The sequence below is a fragment of the Biomphalaria glabrata genome, chromosome 17 (assembly GCF_947242115.1).
Source record: "Biomphalaria glabrata chromosome 17, xgBioGlab47.1, whole genome shotgun sequence".
In the NCBI taxonomy this organism is placed as follows: domain Eukaryota; kingdom Metazoa; phylum Mollusca; class Gastropoda; family Planorbidae; genus Biomphalaria; species Biomphalaria glabrata.
The window spans coordinates 7,814,497-7,830,121 of record NC_074727.1 but is presented as its reverse complement, the minus strand read 5'-3'; the positions used below and the strand labels follow the sequence as shown (position 1 = coordinate 7,830,121).

The following is a 15,625-nucleotide window of genomic DNA, read 5'->3' as shown; positions in this document are numbered from 1 at the left end:
TTTTACAATTCCTCTATTCAGGTAGCACATTCATCATCAAAAATAGATGGAAACTTTTTGGGTGGACACGGTTCTTGAAAATGGCTATAACGATTTTGGTCGGGGAAAGTAAAGACGGTTGGTTGTTGTGTTGTACTTATATTCTTTCCATTTTATGGCAAAGTGTTCCCGTACACATTAGAACACCGACATGCATGTAAACACGGTTATGTGTACACACTACACATACATATCAAGAAAACAAAAACAGAGCTTATACGTGCACAGACAAACATATTTCGTTCACATCCTATGACTTATTATGTATGTATGTTGTATCTAAATCATCAACCAAACTATTTTGACAGCAGAGTAGCATTGAATAAACAGAATGGAAAAAATAACTCGACTGAGAGAATATAGATCTAGAATTTTATTTCAAACTCATATTTAATTGAATTTAATAAAAAAAAAGAATGAATATTCAACAAGGCTACGAAACAAAAGAAATGAATCAAACGCTTGGATTTTTTTTTTCATGTGTTGTTTTCCTGTTTCTAAACACAGGCGTTATCATTCTATCATTTCATTTTGACCATACGTTGCCAAATTGAATAAAAAAAATACATTAAAAATAAACAACAAAAGTATATCAATATAATACAAAATAAAGTTCAAAAATATGAATAACAGTGGAGAAAAGTGCAAAATATATGGTTTTTATTGTATGGACTTTCTATTTCCTTGTGTTAAAGTAAACTTTTGAATCTAAATGCCAGTTAAAACTTGAAAAGTTATTACTTAAAACAAGTGTGTAAAACCTGCTATACTGTTGGGGACACCAAAAATAATGGACACTTCGTTATGGTGTTTTTATTTTAACAGCTTTCAGCTAACAAAGTGCAGAGATTAGTTTTGAGAAGCTTTCACAAATAACTGTTTGTAGTTTTGAAACTGTTAAGTCCTACATTAAAAATCTGGCCAACACTGCCAAGAGAAGTGTTAGAACTGAAACCTGGACAACACTGGCGCCATCTGAAAGGAAGCGAAGATTTCATTATGTCCACTACCCACACACATACTCTCTCTCTTTCTCTCTCTTTATATATATATATATATAAACGTTAAAAAACATGAAAAAGGTGCCGGTACGCCGTACAGGTGCGTACCGTCAAAAAAAGCACTGTATATATATATATATATATATATATATATATATAAATATATATATATATATATATATATATATATATATATATATATATATATATATATATACAGAGAGAGAGTGAGTTTATCCATACATTAATTAGCAAAGAAAACTAAACTTAAAGTCCACTTCCAAGTCTTTTTAGTTCAGATTACTGTAGGAGATTACAAATTGCAAATTAAATGTATATTCAGTTTACAAATTAAGTAGACTAATTACTGGTCCAGTTACGTCATGAATTTACTGTAGATCTTAAAACTTGCTGAGAGAACTGTACCTTCGAACTCTGCGCATTACGACGATGTTCCCAGTCTGCGTATCGTAACTAACCAATAATTAATTATATAAATCTAGATCTAATATCAATCTAACCTGATTCAAACTTTGAAAGAATATTATAGTTATATTTAAACCCAAATTTGGTGGGTTATTATTATTATATTATAGTTAAATAAGTAATCTTTTTTGACTATATACCCCAGAGAAAGCTAGTTCAGTCTTTGTTTTCCTCTTGCTAATCAAAAAAATTATTTTTGGTTGAACAAATGTAGAATTTAAAAGACTAGAGCAGCACTTGAAAAACTCAAAATAATCTGGACGACCCCAGCATTGGAATTAACAGACTACGGAAAGATCTTATGTGTCACTTAGAAAGACCTCATCACAATTAATACAGCTATTGGGCCCCACGATGACCTGCTAACCCCTGTCTAAAAACGTATACTTAAAAGCTTTGGCCTCATGGCTCGCAAAGACCTTCCTTCAGGGAGCAATACCTGGAAGAAGAAGAAGAGGAAGACAGAGAAAGCGATGTGATGACAATATCAAAGAATGAATAGCCCTGTCACTGGAGAATTTTATTTCCTAAGGTAACTGCTTTAGAAAACAAAGTTTAAAAAATAAACGGGAAAAGGATGAGGGTAGTGTCTACATTTTAGCCTTAACCTTATATACAACTTTATAATATTTTTTACTGTAATCTCCTAAGTTACCTAATGGCTTTCTATAAAAAAAAAACACTGCACATAAACATACCACAAATGTCCTGGGCTTGGGTGTACAAAGATTTGACACTGGAGCCCCCATTACAGGCGAAAAAGGCACACGCCTGATATAAGTCTACAGCACTACAGAAATAAAAAAAACAACAAGATTACAAAATGAATTTGTATTGTCACACAACATTAGAGGCAGTTCCCACGTGATCGCCAATGGTTTTTCTTTGATTGCATAAAATATAAGCATTTAAAAGAATCATTTTGCGCTGTACTCATTTAAAAACAAACCGAAATACTTATTAGTAATAACAAGACTTTAACCTTTTCCAAGAAAACTAAAAGTAAAAAGTCAAAGATCGATTACAGCTAAACATTTAGCATTGTTTTTCTCTTAAAACTCTAAACAATCTATTATCGATAATGAGTTTTCTACCTTACTTTACGTTTCATTTATTTGACAAGAAATTAGCTTATCAACAGCTTTTTCAAATTTTTTTTAGTTCTTTGGCAAGACTGACAGACAGACGACACAAAACTAACAGAGGCTTTTCATCGTACTGAAGCCACACACACACACAAAATAAATTATTTGGAATATTTTTAAAAACCTAATGCGCGCCATATACACGAAAACCTTGTAGTAATTAGTACTTTGTGAATAGTACTTACTCGCACATATCAGACTTATCGGGTCTGGCAAGGACCTTGTCTGCTGCATCATGACATTCGCCACATTTAGCTCGTGCTTGTCGAATCAGGTCGTGGATGTGATCCTCAGATGACTCTGCTGAATACAAAATAGTTTTATTTTTGTAGCAATATAGTTTGTTTTAATTTCTGTCAGTTTTAAAAATTTAGCAGAAATGTTAGTAACCCTCCGCAGTATCACTCTAATATTAGTTCATTCACTAATCCATAGAATAATATAATACAAAAGCGCAACACGGGTATCAAGTTCTACATATCTGATTGTAAAGCCGAAGATTAGCAAGATTTTGTATTTAAGACTTTTTTTAAAGCTGTAGGTAAGACCAATTAAAGGTACCAACTACTTGTAGGCCTAAACAATAAACTAATAAAACTATATGCAGTGATTGCCTTAAGTTAAATTCTTTATGACTTATTCGGCTGGAATCATTTTTACTTTTATATAGACAGAGACAGGTACCCATTCCCCTCTCTTAGCTCAGACATAAGTACCCACTCTTAGCTCAGACATAAGTATTAGCTTTTAACTCAGACATATGGTCACACAAGGGGCGCAGTGGCTGAGTGGTTCTGGGTTCGAAAACTGAGACATTGAATTCCAGAATTTCTAGGGGTCCCTGAGTCGACCCAACTGGCTGCCTGGTCGTGCGGTTTGCGCGCTGGACTGTTGTTCGGATTTATCGACGGTCGAGGGTTCAAACCCTGCCCGCTCCCGTCCCCCGTCGTCCTGGGGGAGGTTTGGACTAGGAAGTAAACTATCTTCAACTCTGAAGGAACATCCGAATTATGTAAAACAAACAAAAACTCTATAGGGTACCTAACTTTAGTTGGTGAAAGTAAAGACGGTTGTTCTTTGTGCCGGCCACATGACACCCTGCTCTTTAAACGTTGGCCATAGAAACAGATGGTCTTAACATCATCTGCACCATAGATCGCAATGTCTGAAAGGGAAAATTTACTTTTACTTTTAAATTACACATATGTTCTTATTCGTAACTCCGACACTTTAAAGTAAAAGTAACTATATTTCAATTGTTTAGATAGTTCGGCCTATCAGCGTCATAAATGGCAAAAAAAGAGATTTGTATCTATTGAACATTTGTTACCACGTTCAGAATACTGTTTAGAAGTGACGTGCTTGCTTAACTGCTCTGTGTGATTTGTCTTTCAGTACTTGAGATTAGGAAACGTTAAAGTCTAGGATTAATGAAAAGGTTGGCTTAGACTTAGCATTATAGTATTAGAGACTTAGCTGTTGTTAGTCTAAACAGACTTATCTATAAGTAAATATGGTTAAGCAGTAGTGAACTAGTATTACAGTTAGAACTAGATGTTATGTGAAAGCCGTTTTTACAATTCCTCTATTCAGGTAGCACATTCATCGTCAAAAATAGATGGAAACATTTTGGGTGGACACGGTTCTTGAAATTGGCTATAACGATTTTGATCGGGGAAAGCAAAGACGGTTGGTTGTTGTGTTGTCCTTATATTCTTTCCATTTTATGGCAAAGTGTTCCCGTACACATTAGAACACCGACATGCATGTAAACACGGTTATGTGTACACACTACACATACATATCAAGAAAACAAAAACAAAGCTTATACGTGCACAGACAAACATATTTCGTTCACATCCTATGACTTATTATGTATGTATGTTGTATCTAAATCATCAACCAAATTATTTTGACAGCAGAATAGCATTGAATAAACAGAATGCAAAAAATAAAACGACTGAGAGAATATTGATTCAGAATTTTATTTCAAACTCATATTTAATTGAATTTAATAAAAAAAAAAAAGAGAATGAATATTCAACAAGGCTACAAAACAAAAGAAATGAATCAAACGCTTGGATTTTTTTTTATCATGTATTGTTTTCCTGTTTCTTAACACAGGCGTTATCATTCTATCATTTCATTTTGACCATACGTTGCCAAATTGAATAAAAAAAATACATTAAAAATAAACAACAAAAAGTATATCAATATAATACAAAATAAAGTTCAAAAATATGGATAACAGTCGAGAAAAGTGCAAAATATATGGTTTTTATTGTATGGACTTTCTATTTCCTTGTGTTAACTTAAAGTAAACTTTTAAATCTAAATGCCAGTTAAAACTTTAAAAGTTATTACTTAAAACAAGTGTGTAAAACCTGCTATACTGTTGGGGACACCAAAAATAATGGACACTTCGTTATGGTGTTTTTATTTTAACAGCTTTCAGCTAACAAAGTGCAGAGATTAGTTTTGAGAAGTTTTCACAAACAACTGTTTGTAGTTTTGAAACTGTTAAGTCCTAAATTAAAAATCTGGCCAACACTGCCAAGAGAAGTGTTAGAACTGAAACCTGGACAACATTGGCGCCATCTGAAAGGAAGCGAAGATTTCATTATGTCCACTACCCAAATACATATTCTCTCTCTCTATATATATATATACATCATGGGCGTAGCCAGGATTTTTTTTCGTGGGGGAGGGGGGAGGATTTTTTTCTCCCACCCCCCCCCCCCGCGAAATTTTTTAAAATATGTATTTATGTGTGTGTGTGTGTGTACATAATCTTTATTGCATTCTGACCCTTCATTCTTTCGGATGACATTTATTGTGCCCTAGAATAGGTTCTTCCATGAGTTTGTGGAAAAATTGTAGATTCCCCGCCAATACTAGCAAGGGGGTCTGGGAGAGCACTAGGAGCTCCCCCAGCGCGGGGCGAAGCCCCGCCGCCAAGCACTATTTCTGGTTTTGAAAGCCAACAAAATGCATATTCTGAGGTATCTACAGTGCATTTTCCTGCTATTAAAAAGCTTTATTTCAAAACCTAATGTGCTATTCTTACTGAGTTAGACCCTACCGCGCCGTTCGGAACATTTGACGCCAAGCTGTTTCCATAAAAATCTGTCACTGGTAATGTCTGAAGCCTCTTCCCACCTGCCATGAGGACCTCAATGAATGAGTGGCGTCAAGTTGTACTAGGATATCATTACAACTTTTCTTATGCGTAATTCATTTTGTCGGAGAACATGTCCCGCAAACCTCATGCGTCGCTCTCTCACAATCTTACTAAGGGGTCGACTCCCAGTTCGGCATAGGATTTCCTTGATTTAAACCCGATCTCTATAACTGACTCCTAAATTCTGTCTTAGCCATCTTTGTTGAGCCACATTTAGTGTTTTTCATTTTCGGCAGATGACTATTCACTGCAGTTTATTAAGGGAGCCCTGCCACTGGTAAAAATGTGTAACCACTAGTGAATACGCTCTTGGAATTAAGTGACTGTAGTTTGCTTTAGATTTTATATCGAAAAGAGAAGTTTTATCGTCTAAATCATCTGTTGGGGGTTTTCCACCTCAAAATGCTCTGTAGGGGGATCTTAAACTCAAAACCATCTGGAGGGGTTTCAAACATTAAACAAACGCCATCTGTAGAAGAGGGGTTTAAACTCAAAACCCCCGATCGGATTGGCTACGCTCAAATAATTTTAGTGTGTAATTTGCTTTTTTTTTTTATATTGAAGATGTATTTTTAGCATTAAACCCCTCTGAATGGGGGTTTAAACTCAAAACCCCTTTTGGCAACGCTCATAGCATTTTGAGTGCGTAATTTGCTTTTTTTCTTACACTGAAGATATATTTTTTAGCCTCAAACCCCCCCTGGCGGGGGGTTTAAACTCAAAAGCCCTTTGGCTGCGTTCATAGATTTTAGTGTAATTTGCTTTTATTTATATTGAAGAGGTACTTTTTAGCTTCAAACTCCACTGGAGGGGAGTTTAAACTCAAAACCCCTATGACTACACTCAAAACATTTTGAGTCTATAATTTGCTTTGTTTTTATTATTAAAGAGGTATTTTTTACCTTCAAACCCCGCTGACGTGGGGTTTAAACAAAAAACTAAAAGTCAAAACACATTTAGCTACGCTCATAACATTTTGAGTGAGTAATTAACTTTTTTTTAAATTGAAGAGGGGGTTTATCGTAAATTTTGGAGGGGGTTTTAAAATCAAAATCTCCCTTAACTGTGCTCTTGGAATTAGGCGATTTTCGTTTGCATTTTTGTTTTGTTTTGTTTTATAGAAGAGGGGGGGGGGGTAACTGCAAAAACCCCAAGTAGGGGGTTTAAAACTCAAAACCCCTAGTAGGGGGTTTTAAACTCAAAACCCCTGGTAGGGGTTTTTAAACTCGAAGCCCCCTGGTAGGGGGTTTTAAACTCAAAACCCCCTGATAAGGGGTTTTAAACTCAAAACCTCATTGGTTGTGCTGGGGCAATTGATGGTTTAGTATTAAAATCTCACCTAAAATAAACAAAATCAAAGAAAAAATCATTCACTAAATTCCGATCCCCCCCTTTCAATTCCCCCCCTGGCTACGCCCATGATATACATATATATGCCTACTGTGCTTTTTTTGCAAAAAAAAAATATGTTTAACTTTTAACTACAAATAAATTACCAATAAACGTTAAAAAAACAAGAAAATAAATAATTTTTCCCTATATTGAAAAAGGTGCCGGTACGCGTACCGGTGCGTACCGTCACAAAAAGCACTACATATATATATATATACAGAGAGAGAAGGAGAGAGAGGGAGAGGTATATATATATATATATATATATATATATATATATATATATATATATATATATACACACACACACATCTAGATCTATATCAAATTTGTTATATTTTTGCTTACATTTCATAAATCCAAACTTTATAATTGTTATAGTTTTTTGTTTTGTTGTTTTTTTTTTATTCATTTTCCATTAAACTTTATCTTACAGTTTATCCATACATTAATTAGCAAAGAAAACTAAACTTAAAATCCCCTTTCAAGTCTTTTTAGTTCAGATTACTGTAGGAGATTACAAATTGCAAATTAAATGTATATTCAGTTAACAAATTAAGTATACTAATTACTGGTCCAGTTATGTCATAAAATTTACTGTAGATCTTAAAACTTGCTGAGAGAACTGTACCTCGGAACTCTGCGCACTACGACGATCTTCCCAGTCTGCGTATCGTAACTAACCAATAATTAATTATATAAATCTAGATCTAATATCAATCTAACCTGATTTAAACTTTGAAAGAATATTATAGTTATATTTAAACCCAAATTTGGTGGGTTATTATTATTATATTTTAGTTAAATAAGTAATCCATTTTGTCTATATACCCCAGAGAAAGCTAGTTCAGTCTTTGTTTTCCTCTTGCTAATCAGAAATAAGTTCTTTTTGGTTGAACAAATGTAGAATTTAAAAGTCTAGAGCAGCACTTGAAAAACTGAAAATAATCTGGACAACCCTAGCAATGGAATTAACATGCTTCAGAAAGATCTTATGTGTCACTTAGAAAGACCTCATCACAATTAATACAGCTATTGGGCCCCACGATGAACTGCTAACCTCTGTCTAAAAACGTATACTCAAACGCTATGTCCTCAGGGTTCGCAAAGTCCTTCCTTCAGGGAACAGTACCAGGAAGAAGAAGAAGAGGAAGACATAAAAAGCGATGTGATGACAATATCAAAGAATGAATAGCCCTGTCACTGGAGAATTTTATTTCCTAAGGTAGCTGCTTAGAAAACAAAGTTTAAAAAATAAACCGGAAAAGGATGAGGGTAGTGTCTACATTTTAGCCTTAACCTTATATACAACTTTATAATATTTTTTACTGTAATCTCCTAAGTTACCTAATGGCTTTCTATAAAAAAAAAACACTGCACATAAACATACCACAAATGTCCTGGGCTTGGGTGTACAAAGATTTGACACTGGAGCCCCCATTACAGGCGAAAAAGGCACACGCCTGATATAAGTCTACAGCACTACAGAAATAAAAAAACAACATAAGATTACAAAGTGACGTCTTGTCACACAAAAATAGAGGCAGTTCCCACTTGATCGCCAATGGTTTTGCTTTGAATGCATAAAGTAATAAAATTTAAAAGAATCATTTGGCGCTGTACTCACTTAAAAACAACCGAACAACTTATTAGTGATAACAAGACTTTAACATTTTCAAAAAATATTAAAAGTAATAAGTCAAAGATCGATTACAGCTAATCATTTAGCGCTGTTTTTCACTTAAAACTCTAAACAATCTATTATCGATAATGAGTTTTCCACCTTACTTTACGTTTAATTTATTTGACAAAAGAAGAAATTATAATTTTCATTAGCTTTACAAGTTTTTTTTTTTTTTAGATCTTTGACAAGACTGACAGACAGACGACACAAAACTATCAGCGGCTTTTCATCTTTTAAAAACCTAATGCGCGCCATATACACGAATACCTTGTAGTAATTAATTCTTTGTGAATAGTACTTACTCGCACATATCAGACTTATCGGGTCTGGCCAGGACTTTGTCTGCTGCATCTTGACAATCGCCACATTTAGCTTTTGCTTGTCGAATCAGGTCGTGGATGTGATCCTCAGATGACTCTGATGAATACAAAATATATTTTTCTTTTCTGTAGCAATATAGTTTGTTTTAATTTCAGTAAATTTAAAAATTTAGCAGAAATGTTAGTAACCCTCCGCAGTATCACTCTAATATTAGTTCATTCACTAATCCATTGAATGATATAATACAAAAGCGCAACACGGATATCAAGTTCTACATATCTGATTGTAAAGCCGAAGATTATCAAGATTTTGTATTTAAGACTTTTTTTTAAATCTGTAGGTAAGACCGTAAGGGATACATATCTCGGTCAAAAGTATGTTAGGGTAAAGCGTTATGATGCAGTCCGTTCTCTGTACAAGATGATAAGAAATAGAGAGAGAGGGGGGTGGAAGGCAGCTCTTTACCACTCAGCCACCGCGCCTCCTGAGTTTATATGAGCTTAGTACTATATAAGTTGTCTCTACATTGTACTTATGAATCTTTATTTGAGCGTTTATTTTTATTTGGCTACATTATTTATAATACTTACGACGAGAAGATGTTTGGCCGGTAACTAAACCTGGAAATGGACATAAAATGAACATATATTACATATACACAGTTTATATGAAATCAATTTTGATATAATCGAAAACCTTAAATGAAAAACCTGAAATCAAAAACCTGAAATCAAAACCTTGGCCTATTGATAGGTTCAGTCAAAACGTGTGCATCTTCAATTAAAAATGTTTAGTAGTACCCCATTCAGACATTGCGATCTATAGGCCTGTTGAATTTAGGGTCATCAGTTTCTTTGGACAATGTTTAATGAGGGTGCCATGTGGCCAGCACAACAGCCAACCACCTTTACATTCCCCAATTAATGCCAGGTAACCATTAGATTTGGGTGGATTCAGGGGCGTCCTAAAAATCCCAAAATTGAAAATTCCACTTTTTCACAGAGATTCGAACCAGAGACCAAGCATTTTACAGCTCGGCCACTACGCCCACTACATGGAGGCAAATCCATAAATTAAAACCATTTTGGCGTATCGCTATCCGGTGTACAGAATATGTCAGTGTTAATGAACTATACATGTTATCTAGTTCATGTTATTATTAGTGTGTATTTTTAGCTAAAAGAAATTCACACCGTCTATAAATAAGGTTACAAAGACAGTTTGTGTGGAAACACTAACTCAAAATCTGCCCCAGAAGTGGTCCACCCAGGCAGGTAAAAAGGCAGGTTTCAATATTTTCAGAAAGAATATCATAATGAAATTATATCAAAGGCAAACGACAGAGAAGAATGGAGAAAGAAGGTTGACAGATCCTGTGTGGTGCCCCAAAGGTCCAGCAGACCAAGGGATAGGTGAAAGTGAATGTGAAGTTAGAGGTGAACCTGGCCTAACGGATGTCTTATAATGAGTATCTAATTAATCTAATTGTTTTGTAAATGGTCAATCTGTTATTGAAAGCCTCAAGAAAAAAACATTTCCGTAAAAAAAAATTACTTTAGTTTTGTGTTTTACATCCATGTATGGAGTGCCCGTTACAGTTCACGAGATAATATGAAAAACTACTTATTAATTATTGTTTTAAATTATGTCTAACTTATTTGCATAGTTAATAGATTTTTTCTGTTTTTAGAAAAGTTAACATTTTTTTTTGTAAATGTAGTATTTAGTACAACAGAATTTACCTAACTTAGCAATACAATTGTAAAAAAAAATTATTTTTGACCAAAACTCTAAAACCATTTGCATAAATGTGTTGGACGAATGGCAGTTTCTTGTTTCCCTTACTAAAAAACCCCCAGTGTTTGTTACTATTAATAGTGAATAGTTTTAAAAATGGTGTATTTTTATGAAAAAAATGCTTGCATAATTGATTTTAAAAATTAGATTTTTCGCTTTTAGAAAAGAAAAACGTAGCCGTTGCATCACAACTTTGAATGATCTAAAATATTAAGATGTCCGATTCTCTTTTTCTCTTCTAGTTTCTGGGATCTAAATGGGACGGACAGACAGACAGACAGACATGCACGCAAAACTAATAGCGTCGTTAAAATCTTACCAATGGCCACAATCAGCAAAGCTGCAACTGAAAGAGTTAAAAAAAAATTCAGTAATTTTAAGAGGGTTTGTTTGTTATTTAAAGTGAATGAACTTGGAGAAAAGCACATAATGCGAGAAAGAAAGAGAGAGAGAGAGAGAGAGAAGGAGAGAAAAAATGAGAGAGAGAGAGAAGGAAAGAGAGAAAAGGAGATAGGGAGAGAGGGAGAGAGAAAGAGAGAGGGAGGGAGATAGAGATGGAGAGAGAGAGAGAGAGAGAAAGAGAGAGAGAGAGACAACGGCAAAGTCTCAAAAAGACAGGAGAAAGTGACGATAAGACGTACGAATCACAATCACGAATCACTCTTGTGAGAGTGGGAATGTGCAGCACGTAGACATTAGTTTTGTATATCTGACTTGCAACTCCTATCACCCACACCGTCTGCTACCAACCAGTGTATAATGATAAGTAGTTTCACTCGTGAACTTTGCCTGCTGCTACATTTCTAATGTTTATGTTTTGGAGATACGTCAATTCTGTATCTACTTGGGATATCAAATCGTATGTCAGTGTTTCCAAAGTGGGGTACGCGTAAGCCCAGGGGTACGATTAGCACCTCATTAATTATGCTGAATAAAGTATTAAGAAGTTTTAAATCTTATTTTTTTGTTAGATTGTCTTTGTATATTAGGCTGCTTTCTTCAGCATCTCGAATTAAAATTAACAACCAGGGAACCAAATTCTGAAGATCTGTTATCTCAGTACAAACACTATCAACCTTTTTATTGATCCAGATATGTTATTTATACTATAACTTTTATTTATATTTTATTATGAATAGGTCTATTATTCGTTCATTGTTATTTAGTATATATGCAAATAATATATTTTGATTGTTATTAAAATAAATACTTTTTGAGGGGGGAGTGGGTTGTGAACGAGTGGTATTCATTGTTACGAAAAATTTAACATTCGTATGCATAGATCAAAAGTTTGGGAACACTGGCTTATGTCATTGAAAATTGTTTTAAAAAAATTTTTTTTTCCCTAATACATATTGTTTGTATCAAACATTATCCTTAAATTAAATACATAATACTAAGACTTGTCTAGAAGTCCAAGGAGTAATACAGGAGTGCATTATTTCACATGGCTAAGCAGCCCCCAGCAATGATATACATATTTTGCCCCTCCCAGCGCAGTCATAACCATTGTCCGCCCTTGGTCGATTCAGATTTTGTTTTCGCCCTTTAAGTCTGTCCATGGCAGTGGATTTTCTATTGGTCTCTAATATGTCTCCCACGGGCTTTGTAAGTGACCTCCAGCTGTCTCGTTCCGAAGAAACCTGCCGCCAGGTGCTCTGTTCTATGTCAGTTAAAACAATGTCCACCCATGTCCATTTTATCTAAAGTCCAGAACTGCACCCCGGAGAGGAAACTTTGCTGCTGCTGCTGCAAGGCGGTTTAAACAACGCTGAATACAACAGTACCGGATTCTGCCCCGTCTCAAAAAGAAATTAAAACCACTGACTTATCTGGGCGCATCACTTGCATATATATATTTATATATATAAATATGCTCTGTTATCAGCAGCAGACGGCTTGGTGGCTTTGCCACGTTCGTAGAATGCTAGCAGGTCGACTTTCACAAGACATTCTGTATGGCGATCTAATAGAAGGCAGAAGAGCCGCTGGTCGCCCACTTTTACGATATACGGATGTATGCAAACGCGAACTGAAGCTCTACAAAATCGACACTTGCAGGTGGAAAAAAATTGGCACTTGATAGATCCACATGGAGAGCATAAAGGAAGGGTCTCGGATTGCAGATGCCCTACACAACAGAAGCAGAAAGAAGGGTGAAATGCAACGGCGCCTGGTGATCACATATGCCCAACCTGCGACCGAAGCTGTATTTCAAGGATTGGCCTCTTTAGAGAAAAGATCATCTCTCGAGACGTAAAATGCCACAGATATATATATATATATATATATATATATATATATATATATATATATATATATATATATATATATAGATTAATTAGTATTTCATCAAATAGAATACTCACATAGAATTTGGTTTGCCATGTTACTCTGCGATCTCTGGATCACATGTGGAAAAACAAAAGCTATAACTAAGTGGCTCATATAAAACATCAAAAAAGATTTCAAGCCCTAGGCTGCCATTTATTGTAATGACTTTGAATTACTTTAATGTGAAATGTATAAATTTTTTTAAAATAATGCCACTATAAAGTGATAACATAACTAGTTTCACTGAGCTAAATGTAAAAGAATAATGCAAATCTTAAGTATAATTCTTTATTATTTTACTATAAGTACTGAACTTTTTAAAAAATATTTTTAAATTCATCTTCTTATAGCAAATTAGTTTGGGTTTCGATAAAATTCAATTAAAAAAAGACATTTCTATAAATGCTAAAGAAAATTAGAATGAAATATAATTTTATGTGTTTAAAAAAAATATATTCTAGTTATTTTATTTTTTTTCTTTGGTAATTTTTCCTTTTTTTCTAATTTTTACAAAAATTGATTTGAAAAATCCACATTGCCATCGGGAAATATTTTTATGTTAGATCCTTACTCGAGCCAATCCAACGCAAACCTTGGCGCTCTTGAAATGTGTGTGTTAGTATGGTGTTGCCCGAAATGGCCTCAGTTTTTATACCCGTCATGCAAAGGCATGACCTGATGTTCCGTTTGAAGGCGTGCTAGCTGATTCACATGTCTTCACCCACACCCAGTCACTCCAAAACTTAATAATTTTTTTTTAATACTTGGACACCATGAAAACTAAGGCCTTGCGAGTAGCGTGCTAAAAAAAAAAAGATTGGTTAACTTAAGGTATGTTGTTGTTTTTTTGTAACTAATAATCTAGGCTAGTTTTATTTTGCACGTTGGTATCAGTTATCAGTTGAAATGTGTCTAGATTTAATAGCTGTTACATAAACAAATCTTGGCGAGAAGAATTATTTTTCTTGATTTCGTTTCTCACTTAGACTATCAATTGAAATACATAAATTTCACATCAACTGAGCTAATACTATTTTCGCATCAAATAAGCTAATGTTACCATCACTTTAACATAACTAACAATGTTTTCCCATCAAGTGAACTAATGTTACCATCACTTTAAGTGAACTAACACTGTTTTCCTATCAAGTTAACTAATGCTTGCTACCATCACTTTAACTGAACTAACACTGTTTTCCCATCAAGTGAACTAATGCTTGCTACCATCACTTTAGCTAAACTAAAACTGTTTTCCCCATCAAGTGAACTAATGTTACCATCACTTTAAGAGAACTAACACTGTTTTCCCATCAAGTGAACTAACGCTTGCTACCATCACTTTAACACAACTAACACTGTTTTCCCATCAAGTGAACTAATATTACCATCACTTTAAGAGAACTAACACTGTTTTTCCCATCAAGTGAGCTAATGCTTGCTACCATCACTTTACCTGAACTAACACTGTTTTTCCAATCTAGTGAACTAATGTTACCACATCGTTACTTTTTTTTTTTCGCTGACCTCCATAATGCTTTATGTTACCTGACAACACAAGAATCAATAAAAAAAAATATTAACCAATTAGCTCAGTGGTTAGTGTGTCTTGGCTTCGGGAGCTTGAGGAAGCTTTAGTCCTTGAGTTCGAATTCAACTCGTAGAATTTTGTTTTAATAAAATGCATTTTAAAAGCTACAAGGGTAACCTTCACACAGATACCCCCATCTTTCTCCCTCAGTCATTCCTTTTCCATCAATCATTGGCCTCCTTCAGTCGTAGAACGACTATGGTTCATCTCAGAGCAAGTGAGATGAAAGCCTGGGCATTGTTTATGGTCGGAACGATGTCGCCCACACAGCAGTTCCCCCCTCTCCGCTCAGCTGATGTGACCAAAGAAACGGAGTATCCAATACAGTTTGGGATCAGTAGCGCCGCAGGATCTTCCAGACTGTAGAACGGTGTGCCACAGTCTGCCTAAGGGTCACCAGCTCCTGATTTTTCCTCAGGGTTGTCTCCCGAAGCCTTTCCCGTGTTTGGGTATAGCCGCAGGGCAGCGGAGGTTTGGATTCAGAGTTTTCCTTCTCCTAGATGGGTAGCCAACCAAGGCTAACGAGCCCCTCCTGCCCGAAGCTTACTGGTTTAGGCGCCAGTTGCTCGCCTTTGCCCCTTCTCCTGTCTGTGGTAACGGTTCCGCCAGGCTCAGTAACTGAGCCACACGTGAGGGGCAGGAGTTGGACTGGTTGTC

The 15,625-nt window shown here is 35.1% G+C and overlaps 1 protein-coding gene across 1 annotated transcript; it reads right to left on the bottom strand.

Moving 5' to 3' along the window:
- Positions 1-696: 696 nt before the first annotated feature.
- LOC106055330 (uncharacterized) lies at positions 697-14,100 on the bottom strand. The gene is made up of 9 exons (XM_056016058.1): positions 13,952-14,100; positions 13,416-13,449; positions 11,366-11,392; positions 9,840-9,869; positions 9,231-9,345; positions 8,635-8,726; positions 2,857-2,974; positions 2,225-2,316; positions 697-1,014 (listed from the first exon to the last, which is right to left on the bottom strand). The coding sequence occupies exons 2-9, from the start codon at positions 13,432-13,434 to the stop codon at positions 944-946; spliced, it is 564 nt and encodes a 187-aa protein (XP_055872033.1). The 5' UTR covers positions 13,435-13,449; positions 13,952-14,100; the 3' UTR covers positions 697-943.
- Between the last annotated feature and the right edge of the window lie 1,525 nt (positions 14,101-15,625).

Excerpts from the sequence above, each read along its gene's own strand:
- LOC106055330 (XM_056016058.1), bottom strand. Across the intron at positions 8,727-9,230 it reads GATAAGTCTGATATGTGCGA|TGCTGTAGACTTATATCAGG; the intron begins GTAAGTACTATT and ends TTATTTCTGTAG. Across the intron at positions 2,975-8,634 it reads CCAAGCCCAGGACATTTGTG|CAGAGTCATCTGAGGATCAC; the intron begins GTATGTTTATGT and ends TTTTGTATTCAG.